The 12,208-nt window shown below is 35.3% G+C and overlaps 1 protein-coding gene and 1 pseudogene across 1 annotated transcript; one reads left to right on the top strand and one right to left on the bottom strand.

Moving 5' to 3' along the window:
• The first annotated feature begins 306 nt into the window (after positions 1 to 306).
• Positions 307 to 4,241, top strand: LOC129295321 (DNA excision repair protein CSB-like; annotated as a pseudogene).
• A 557-nt stretch (positions 4,242 to 4,798) lies between these two features.
• On the bottom strand, positions 4,799 to 7,578 carry LOC129295319 (uncharacterized protein At1g03900-like). The gene is made up of 3 exons (XM_054933838.1): positions 6,741 to 7,578; positions 5,933 to 6,220; positions 4,799 to 5,172 (listed from the first exon to the last, which is right to left on the bottom strand). The coding sequence occupies exons 1-3, from the start codon at positions 7,221 to 7,223 to the stop codon at positions 5,110 to 5,112; spliced, it is 834 nt and encodes a 277-aa protein (XP_054789813.1). The 5' UTR covers positions 7,224 to 7,578; the 3' UTR covers positions 4,799 to 5,109.
• Between the last annotated feature and the right edge of the window lie 4,630 nt (positions 7,579 to 12,208).

The raw sequence follows: 12,208 nt of genomic DNA, 5'->3' as shown, positions 1-12,208 counted from the left end.
TTTATGCACTTTGAAGTGTTACAATTTTTTTTTTTTTAATTTCTAAGAGGTATCTTGTATACAATATTCATTGGCCTATACTTTAAAGTGACCCAGATCTATATTGGCTTGTTGAGGAGACCATAAATAATTGGTAGTTTATTCGCTGATGATTGTAAGCTGTTTTACTGGTTCTCTGTGGATGGGGAGGAAGGTTGGCAACTGGTTTATGAACCATAACTTCTTTGTTTGTGCCATTAATATGTAGTTTTTTTTTTTGTCCATACTTTTGTTGGTGCATGCTTTCCAGAGGAAGCAAGTGGTTGCATGGATCCTTCCAGTTGCGAAAACTGGATTCTCAGGATTTTGAACGTGCTGTTCATGAACCTTCCTTTTATAACATTAGAAGGCGGGCTAAAAATCCCTGAGAATATTTTTGATGCACTGTGTTTGACTATCAAAAGGTTGTGTTTCAGTGGCTGTGGGAATTGCATTGCAAGAGCTGGTGGAATTATTGGTGATGAGATGGGTCTTTGTAAAAACCATCCAGGTTTTATCTTTCCTCGGTGCATTTGCATTTTAGTGGCATGTACAAACCAGCATTACATTTGTCCCTTTGACCCTCTTGCGACAGTGGAAAAAGGGAAGTTCAAAAATGGTACCCAAAATTCATGCAGAGCTTTTACATGATTCTGCACGAGACCCTGTTGCTGGAAAGAAGCAATCCCCAATGTGATGAAATCAGACTATGATAGTAATAGCTCAAGTGACAGTGACTATGAGACCAGTATTCAATCAAAAAACACAAGGAAATGGGAATCCCTGATAAGTCGTGTAATGAGATCAGAATCTGGATTGCTTATCACAACATATGAGCAGCTGAGAATCTTGAGGGACCTGTTACTTGACATTGAATGGGGATATGCAATTCTTGATGAAGGACACAGAATAAGGAATCCAATGCTGAAGTTACCCTAGTTTGCAAACAGCTACAGACTGTACACCGCATCATAATGACTGGCTCACCTATACAGAACAAACTGACTGAACTGTGGTCATTGTTTGATTTTGTTTTCCCTGGAAAGTTGGGTGTTTTGCCTGTATTTGAAGCTGAGTTTGCTGTTCCTATAGCGGTTGGTGGATATGCAAATGCTTCACCATTACAAGTATCAACAGCATACAGGTGGTTCTGAACTTTCTTTTTATTAATCTTCTTGTCACATATAGAATTGGCCTCTGTTAAATTATCTGGTTATATATTGTATTAACAATAAGGAACAGGATATTTCATCCATTCTAGTTACGGTGTGAAAGTAGAGAAATGAAATAAAGAAGGATTTTCAGTTAGATTGTTGGTATATTTTGATTAGGGAGGTAACTGTTGTAAGTTTTCTAGCTCATTAGCCTGCAACACCATAATTAGGTTAATTTTTCACATTTGCAGGTGTGCTGTGGTGCTTCGTGATTTGATCACACCTTATCTTCTTCGACGGATGAAAGAAGATGTGGATGCCCAGCTTCCAAAGAAAACTGAGCATGTTTTATTTTGTAGCCTTACTACTGAGCAAGTATCTGCTTATAGAGCATTTTTGGCAAGCTCTGAGTGGAGCAAATCTTGGATGGACGGAAGAATTCTCTTTATGGAATTGATGTTATGCGCAAGATTTGCAACCACCCTGACTTGCTTGAAAGGGAACATGCATACAGCAATCCAGACTATGGAAATCCAGAACGCAGTGGAAAAATGAAAGTTGTGGCACAGGTGCTTAATGTTTGGAAGGAACAAGGTCATCGGGTTCTTCTTTTTACTCAAACCCAAAATGCTTGACATTCTTGAGAATTTTTTGACCACTTCTGGTCATAATTACCGGAGAATGGATGGAGTCACTCCCATAAAACAAAGGATGGCTTTAATTGATGAATTTAATGAGTCAAGGGAAGTATTTATATTCATTTAACAACTAAGGTTGGGGGTTGGGGACGAATCTTACTGGTGCAGACAGGGTGATTATTTTTGACCCTGATTGGAATCCTTCAACTGACGTTCAGGTAATTTTGTTTTTGATGCATCCTGCTGGGGCTTTAAATATTTTAAACACAACTGTGAAACTTCCATTTGCAGCATTGTGGTGTTCATTTAATTATACAACAATAACAAGCCTTATCCCACTATTCATTTGGTTATACAATATCCTGTAAAAACCTCTGGAGTTTGATGCATCTTGTATCATTCAGAATAGTTCCCCAAATTAATGATGTTAGAATTAAAATGTATATATTCTCTAGAGTACTGTGTATCATTGTTTTTAAAGAAATTTCTAATTCATTCTGGCAGAGAGCTATGCTTTGCTTCAATTTTAAAGCTTATATTTTTTTATTTATGATAATTATTGCTTTTATTAGGCCAGAGAACGAGCTTGGCGAATTGGTCAGACACGGGATGTGACAGTATATAGGTTGATCACACGTGGAACTATAGAGGAGAAAGTGTATCACCGCCAGATTTACAAACATTTTCTTACCAATAAGATATTGAAGAATCCACAGCAGAAAAGATTCTTTAAAGCTCGGGATATGAAAGATCTTTTTACACTGAATGTGGATGATAAAAGTGGGTCAACTGAAACGTCAACTATTTTCAGTCAAATGTCTGAAGATGTAAATATTGTTGGGGCATATGAAGATAAGCAGGATAATCGTAAACATCCCCAAACTGCTGAACCAGGTTCTGATGATGTTGTAGTTAATAGCGATGTCAGGTCAAAAACAAGATCGGTCAAGGGAAAGGGAAAAGAGAAAACAGATCATCTTGATGAAGCAGATGAGGAAACAAATATATTGAAAAGTCTTTTTGATGCCTATGGGTTACATGTAAGCTTCTTCGTTATGCTGCATTTTATATCCTATTTGTCTGGTGCCTTTGATTTTATTTATTTCATTATTGGAAATTTGCATGCTGTTGGGTGAGTTGAGAATGGATTGAGTAATGGAACAAGTGAGCATATGTTGCATGATATTAAATTCAATCTCTCTAACCATTCTCATTTAGAGTTCATATATTCATTTGGACTCTGATCCATTTTAAAAGAATAGTTATTATGCGACATCATTTTACATGCACCTTAGAAATTTGATTTTACCTTGTATGTCTTTTTTGCAAATGGTATTTGGCCTCTCTGATCTAATTTGTTTTGTTACCGTAGAGTGCTGTGAACCATGATTTGATCATGAATGCCAATGATGAGGAGAAGATGAGACTTGAGGAGCAAGCTTCCCTGGTTGCACAGAGAGCTGCAGAAGCTTTACGTCAGTCACGAAAGCTCCGAAGTCGTGACAGCATTGCTGTTCCTACGTGGACTGGAAGGTCAGGAGCTGCTGGTGCACCATCATCTTTTCATCGGAAGTTTGGTTCGACCGTGAATTCCCAGTTGGTAAATAATTGCAAGGTATCTGATGAATTGCCTGGTGATGGAATTAGAAAACTAAATGGATCTGCTGCTGGGGTATCATCTGGCAAGGCCTTATCTTCTGCTGACTTTTGGCTCAAATCCGGGGTAACCAAGAAAAAGCCATTGGTGCTGGGCTAGAACGCCAGTTTGGTATGGCCATCAACCCATCTAATCAAGCAAGATCTGTGGATGTTGGATCCTCTAGGGCATCTAAAAAGGTAGATGGAGTGCAACCTGAGGTATTGATTCGGCAAATCTGTACATTTCTACAACAGAGAGGTGGTCGTTCTGATTCATCCAGCATAGTTCAGCATTTTAAGAACAGGATACCCTCGACAGATCTTGCCCTGTTCAAGAATCTGTTAAAGGAAATAGCAACTCTGGAAAAAGGACCGAATGGATCACATTGGATTCTGAAGCCAGACTATCAAGAATAATGAGCAAGTCACACCCGACTGGTAAATTGTGTTGATGGGATAGCCTGTCCTCTGTCTCTGAAGCCTGTTTCTTCGAGTTGTCAAGGGCGATATTTTTTGACTAGTTTGAGTTATGGGGATTGGGGATTGTAGATTTTTTTTTCCATGCTATTTCACAACTGATATGTGGTTAGACATGAGGTTAATCTGCTCTTATCTAAATTTAGGTTGGGCAGATTGAACTTAGATGAAGCCATCAGTGAAACTAACGAGAGTTGTAGAGTCTTCTTTTCAAATATGATCGCTATGTTGTGGCTAGAAAAAATGTTCACTACATTTTTGCAGGATACTGCTGGAAAGAAAGTACCCCTTAGATGTATATATTTTATCCAAGGTAGTCCTATATTGCATTTGTAGGCTGTAGTGTAGCACGAGTTTGTGAATCCTGAAGGGACAAAAATGGGGAGGTAAGACTGTTTTTGCTGTTTTTTTTTTTTTTAAATCAAAAACTGAATAACTGAAGCGGTGGCAAAGTTCTTGCTGTTCTGTAGAGGGTGATTTTGTAATGGTGCCAAGTGCTAACGATCTTTTACCGATATCGAAGAGTGATGGCGATGCTCTTTATCTAGTTGAAGAACTTACCCCAGCATGAGGATGTCACCGAGGAGCAGAAGCAGGTCCTGACCAGATGAATTACCCCCTTTTTTGGTTGCAGTTTTATGTCTCTTTATTTCAACTAACATTTTACTCGACAGGAAGTAAAACAATTTGAGATTAACTAGCCTAATGAAAAGGCTTTTTTTGGGGGGGGGGGGGGCACAGAGAAGAAAATTTGTGGTTGATTTTAGAGTTGGCTTGCATCATCCGTGATTAAAAGCAAGTTGCAAGTTAGTTTTTTTTTTCCCCCTGAAAGGAGAGGTTATTAATGATTGGTTGATCAGAGATCAGCAGCACTGCAGGGCACACACTCTTATTGAAACAGAATCTGGAATACATGCCAGTAAAGTAAGAGTCAGCTTTGGGGAAAATAGTCATTCTTTTACATAGATACTGGATTTACTAGTACAACCCAACGAAATTAAAGAAGTCATCAACATTTTGCAGGAGGATATTCCTGAATATATCGAGCTAATTGTATCATGTGCAGACTCGTTTACTTCCGGCACCACCTGCTTCAGCCTCTTTTGTCAAGAAATAATCAAAAAACGTATATATTCAGCGATTTTATAAGCCTCGTATGGTAGAGTTGTTCTTAGTTCATAAAATCAGAAGGCTGCCCACCCTGATGCGGTGGTCGATCCTGACGCAGCTGTTGACGGAAGGTTCCTCTGTACGTGTCAATTAACAAAAAAAAAAATCATGAGGAAATTAATGGATTTACCCAAAAGGAAAACGTATCACGGCTCAGATTTACTCAAACATGTTATGAACTGTGGAATCCCCAAAAAATGCAGCAATCGTTGTTCACGGCGGGGAAAAAAAACTTTATGGATTTCTATCACATCGCACCACAATCAACACGAAACTTCAAACTCCCCCCCCCCCCCCAAAAAAAAAAACAAGTGACTAGGCAATGGATATAATATATATTATATCAAGGTACCTGTTCATTCTCCAATCAGTATGTTTCAGTCACATTGGAATCTATATTGATAATTAGGATATAAAACTATAGTTTAGTAAAATAAGGTGTCAAAATTTCTTGCATTTTTTTCAAGTAATCAACCGCCAGTGTCACTGTTCTTATTGTAAGTCTTTGCAGTAAGACGCCCTTATATTAGTAGAGAGTAAAAATAACAAAACAGTCAAGCCAAACAACAGCAATAACGATTATAATCCTACGTGGGGTCCGTTATATGGAAAATAGCCAAGGTAAAGTTATGTTAAATTAATTTAGCTACAGGAACTAGAAGCATGGATCCAGCAATCTTCTAAATTAAACTCATTTTCAATGATTCAAGTGAAATGACGTTGCTATCTGTGTCAAATAAACTAAAGATTAGGCTTTAATTTGCCATACACATACCAACATATCCACAAAAATTCCACGAAGAAGGAAACAACAAAAGGATGAGAAAAGCATCGTACCTTTAGTTGAGAAAGATCTGAGATAGAATCAGTAGAATTTTTCACACTTTCATTCGATCCTTTAATATCAGTACTGTGACTGGTAGATATCTTCCGGGCAGCAACAGGATCATTTGGAGGGGGAGGAAGGGGAGACCTGATTTTTCCTGCCCCAGATGGAGGGGGAGCAAGGCTCAATGCTTTGGGCTTCGCAGTTCCAGAATGCCCACCTATTAAACCAGCTGCCGAAAGCATGCCAGTTCCAGTAGATGGTTTAGGTTTCACATTAATCCGGATGGTTTCGCCTTCCTACAGGTATCAATGTGAGAGAGAGGGAAAAAAAAAAAAAAAAGAGGAAACGGATAAGTCGTAGGACTTAATCCCATTTGGAGAGACCAAATGGCATCGATTCTCAGAACACACCAGAGTAAAAAAGAATACAGTTTCCCATTTTTCAAGCATGTTTAGATGGGACTGGGAGGGGGAGCGTTGAAAGGAGATTCGTTCTCATGATCATCTGAATATATACAAGTCTCAATAGCCATGGCCCATACAATGCGTACACATATTCGTCTGAGCAACAAATAACAGAGCAGCTAAGAAATCACACGATCCAAGTGGAATGGATGGCTAAATTGATATCAACTAACCACTTATTAGTATCCAAAAAACTGACAAACACAACTGTATCACGCTTTAATTACTAAAATTCGGTAGGATAATCAAAGCACGTCCTTTTTTTCTTCGATAAGGAACATCCTATTTTTTATGATTATAAAATGCGCAAAAAACAAAGTAACAGTGAGACGTTCTTGTAGTATACATATACCTTCAATCTGTGATTGACGGCCGGATGAATATCAATATGAGATTCCTCAGACGCCTCGCCGGATTCTTTCTCATACTCTCTTCTCACATACTTGTCGTGATCCGACAATGCCACATTGAAGTCGAAAGCTTCATTTCGTTCCGCAAACCCTAAACCAATGAACGCGTGCTTACCCTGGCCGTCCTCGATCTTCAGGACGAAGTACCTGGACGAATCGAGGGTGGACTCGACCGAGTTCTCGCGCTGGCCAGGGTAGACGAAGCAAGCGGCGAATAGCTCCCCGGTGTTTGGATCCTCCAGTCGGATCTCGCACCGATCCTTGCACGATACGACCCTGAGCCGACCGGACCATATTTTATCGGATTGGAGCCATTCGCCGCACTTGTACCCACCGGATGTAGTTCGGGCCGGAATCTTGTACACAGAGACCTCGCGGACTACGAGGAGGGTGTGCTCGAATGCCTCCTCCTCGTCAAAAGACATGGTCGAGGAAGCGAAAGATTTCGAATTGAGGGAACAATGTGAAACGAACTTGGACAAGGTTTGAGTGGATTGATCAAATCTAATGATGAAGCAGGGAACCCTGGGGGAAGACGATAGGATTGTTTGTGATGAATGAAATGGAGTGAATTTCTGGCAATTTTGATGTCAAATAGAGCCGTGGCTTGCCGAGAGCTGTGTGAAGGTGAGACACAGGCATCAATTGGTAGATCACAGAGGCGTGGGCTTAAAGGCAGATTCAAAGGTTAGCCACAAAGCTAAATGAGCATTCAGCCAATCGCAAGGTCTTAACTCTTGGTTCAGCTTGTTACAGTTTTTGTTAGGGCTGCACGAAAAACTTAGCGTCGGTCTGATCTGATTTTAATATAATCTGAAATCGAACAAGACCGTACTGATCGAGTAGAATTAAAAAATTGATGTCGATCTTATTCAGCATTTCATTTTTTTTTTCATGAAAGATAATAATTTATTTTAATACAATAGATTAAAATTATTTATAATTATAAAAAATTTATTATGACAATAATTATAAATTTATAATAATTTTTAATAATAACAAAAAGTATTTTAATTACAATATAAATAATTTAAATTAAACAACTTTTAACAACATTAAACAACTTTTAATGTATTTAAAGTCTACTACACTAAGTTAACAATAAATTTTAACAAAAAGAGAGAATACTAAGGTTGGTTAATATTGTAATTTTGCTCAATCTTCATCATTTTATAAGTATAAAACACAAAATTATTAATTATTATTATAAATTAACTTGTTGTAGTAATTATTAATAAATTAATTATAATTATATTAAATACATTTATAGAATTAGGCCGGATAAGTGGTTCAGATGTTCGGTTTCTTATTTAATCCAATTCAAAGAATGAGTTTGATTTTTTTAGTCTTAAAAGATCAATTTTTAATCTAAATCAAACATGATCAAGTTTGTTTTGGGTTGGACTGGATTAGATCGAACTGGAAGACTCTGTACAGCCTTAATTTTTGTTATTTGAGAACTTATGCCAAGTGCCAACTCATTTTTTTTTCAAAAATATTAATTTCCTCATCCTTTTAATAATAATTATTTATAAAAATGTATATTATGTTATGAATATTATAAGGATAATGGATGTCTATCTTCATCACCTATTCATTTTCTCCCATGAAACTTCCACCATCATGAGAGTTGATTACCCTTTATTTGCTTTTATCATTTGTGTAACCTTTGATATGTAAGACCATGTCGATAAATAGAGCATATAATTTGTCTTGAAGAATATAATAATCCATAAGAAATTCTCCCATTCTCTTGTCTCTATTTCTTCTCTCAATATCTTTATTTTCTAGTTTTTAATTTTATAACACATTATCAACACGAGAGCTCTAGTAATCTACAGGTTTTGTAGCAAGGTTTTTCATTGCAAGGTAATTTTTATGTTCATATATGATTTGATCTATTTTCTAACCATTTGATCTTTTTAATCTTGTTTAATTTTGAATATCATCTAATTCTTATTACATTTTTATTATAATATTTATATGTTGAATTTTTTAAAACTTGAGTTTGTAGCTCTTGACGTTACTAGGAAAAATTATCTATCTTGGATACTAGATGCGAAAATCCATTTAGATGCCAATGGTCTTGGAGACACAATCAAGGATGGTAATCAAGCATCCAATCAAAATAAGGCCAGGGTCATGATCTTTCTTCGTCATCATTTATATGAAAGGTTAAAAATTGAGTATTTAATTATAAAAGACCCTTGTGTTCTTTGGAACAGTTTAAAAGAAAGGTATGACCATCAAAAAATTGTTATTCTTCTAAAAGCTCGTTATGATTGGATGCATTTACGTTTGCAAGATTTTAAATCTATGAGTGAATATAACTCTGCAATTTTTAGAATCAATTCTCAACTAAAATTATGTGGAGAAAAAGTCACTAATGATGATATATTAGAAAAAATATTTTTCACATTTCATGCATCCAACTTGCTCCTATAGCAGCAATATCATGAAAAGGATTTAAAAAAATTTTGAATTGATTTATTGTCTTCTTATGGCTGAACAAAATAACAAGTTTTGATGAAAAATTATGAATTTCGTCCAACTAATTCTACCTCATTCCCTGGAGTGAATGCAGTGCCAAATGAATTAGGTCGGGGCTATGATCGTGGTCATGGCCATAGCCATAGACAAGATTGTGACCGTGATCATGGCCACGGTTGTGGTAGTATATCTTTTCACCAGAAGTGGATAAATAATGAAGAGAAGCATAAGAAAGGAACAATTAGGGATAATAATAATTATAATAATATTGAAAATTTGTGCTGCCATTATGGTGGTAAAAGTCATTAGTCACGTACCTATCATACTCCAAAACATTTGATTGATCTTTATCAAGAATCACTTAAAAGTAAAAGTAAAAACAAAGAGACAAAGATAGAAACACATTTTGCTTTTGAAGAAGGTGACTTTAATTATGGCGACATGGATGTTACTCATTTGGATATTGCTGATTTCTTTGCTGATCCTAATGGAAGAATTGATCACTTGATTAGGAATGGAAATGTTCAAAAATGAATTTCTCAGATATTGATGTTGTTAAATTTTATAGTTAAGTGTCATTTTAATTTTCTTGTATTGGAATAAAGAATTTACTTATAATTTTTTTAGAGAATTTACTTATGATGTTGTTTCCTAATGAATAAAGTTTTTGTATTTCATGTTTTAATTTTATGTTTTATGTTTTTTTAATGAAGAATGAGTATTCATCTAATTGGTACCAACAACAATAATGAAGATATGTGTCTCATAGATAGTGCAACAACTCATACAATACTCAAAAATAAAAATATTTTTTTCTTTGGTAATGCAAAAAGCCAATGTTCAAATTATATCTAGAAGCATAAAGATGATTGATGGCTATGGAAAAGCTAATATATTGTTGCCTGGAGGAACTAAATTACAAATTAATGATGTATTTTATTCTGTTAAGTCTAGTAGAAATTTATTGAGTTTTAATGATATATACAAAAATGGATACAATATTGAGATAGTAAATGAAAATAAAGAATATCTTATTATTATAAATTTAATTTCTGGTAAAAAGTGTACACTAGAAAAATTACCTACATTTTCCTTTGGCTTGTATTAGACATTTATTAATACAATTGAAATGCATGCTATTGTAAACCATCATGCGGACTATTCAAGTACTTTATGATTTTAATTGTTGCATTAACAAAATGGTCGCATGTTTGCTTATTATCTTCTAATAACTTGGTACTTACAAGATTGCTTGCTCAACTTATTAGATTAAGAGCACACTTTTCTGATTATCCTAAAAAAAATATGTTTAGATAATGTTGGTGAATTTACTTCACAAGCCTTTAGTGAATATTGTATGTCTCTTGGAATTGATGTTAAATATCCTGTAGCACATGTTCATACACAAAACAAACTTGCAAAATCACTGATTAAATGCTTACAATTGATTGCACAACTATTACTTATGCGATTGAATCTCCCAATTTCTACTTGGGGCATGCAATTTTACACGCAGCATCATTAATTCGTATCAGGCTAACAAGTTATCTTAAGAGCTCCCTTTTGAAATTGGTTTTTAGTCAGGAATCTAATATTTCCCATCTAAAATTTTTTGGATGTGCAGTATATGTTCCAATTGCTCCACCACAACGTACTAAAATGGATTCTCAAAGAATGATGGGAATATATGTTGGGTATGAATCTTTATCTATAATTAAATATTTAGAATTATCAACAGGAGATTTATTTATTGCTCAATTTACTGATTGTCATTTTGATGCATCAGTTTTCCCAACATTAGGGAGAGAAAATAAGTAGTTGGAAACGAAAGTTAGTTGGAATGAATTATCATCATCTCATCTTGATCCTCATACAAAGCAATGTGAACTAGAAGTTCAAAAGATAATTCATTTACAAAATTTAGCAAATCAATTGCCAGATGTATTTACTAACCCAAAGAGAGTAACTAAATCATATATTCCAGCTGTTAATACTCTAATTAGAATTAATGTCTCGATTGGACAGCCTGTTATTACAAATGATTCTAAACCACGCACGAAACGTGGAAGACCCATTAGTTCCAAAGATAAAAATCCTCAAAAAAAAAAGAGCTAGAAACACAGATGGTCAAATCAAGGATAATCAAGAAGAGTTAGTAACTCATGAAAAGTCACTTGAGACTGTTAATATTTCAATTCCAGAAGAAACTCAGGCACCTGAAATGTGTGAAAATAATGAGATCTCAATCAATTATATTATGAATGGAATACAATGGGATCAGAATGAAGTCATGTTGATGATATTTTTGCATATAATGTAGTGCTTGATGTAATAAATGATAATGAGGATCATGAACCAAAGTGCATTAAAGAATGCAAACAAAGAGAGGATTGGCCAAAATGAAAAGACGTAATTGAGGCAGAATTAAAATCACCTGAAAAGCGAAATGTTTTTGGATCTATAGTCCACACACTCGAAGGTGTTAAGCTGGTAGGATATACATGGGTTTTTGTGTGAAAAAGAAATAAAAATGGTGAAATTGTAAGATATAAGGCACGACTTGTAGCTTAAGGATTTACACAAAGGCCTGGAATTGACTTTATTGAAACATACTCACTAGTGATGAATGCAACTACTTTTCAATATTTAATTAGCCTGACAATAAGTAAAGGACTTGATTTGCATCTAATAGATGTTATTATAGCTTATTTGCATGGTTCACTCGATAGTAACATTTACATGAAACTCCTTGAAGGATTCAAATTGCCAGAAGCATACAATTCAAGTTCTCGAGAAAATTATTCAATCAAGTTGAATAAATCTTTATATGGATTGAAACAATCAGGGCGTATGTGGTCTAATCGACTTAGTGAATATTTGTTGAAAGAAGGTTATAAAAATGATTCAATTTGTCCTTGTA

This window comes from Prosopis cineraria, unplaced genomic scaffold (genome assembly GCF_029017545.1).
Source record: "Prosopis cineraria cultivar Desert tree isolate PC_DT_omini unplaced genomic scaffold, ASM2901754v1 PC88, whole genome shotgun sequence".
NCBI classification, from domain to species: domain Eukaryota; kingdom Viridiplantae; phylum Streptophyta; class Magnoliopsida; order Fabales; family Fabaceae; genus Prosopis; species Prosopis cineraria.
This window is presented reverse-complemented; position numbering and strand designations above follow the sequence as displayed.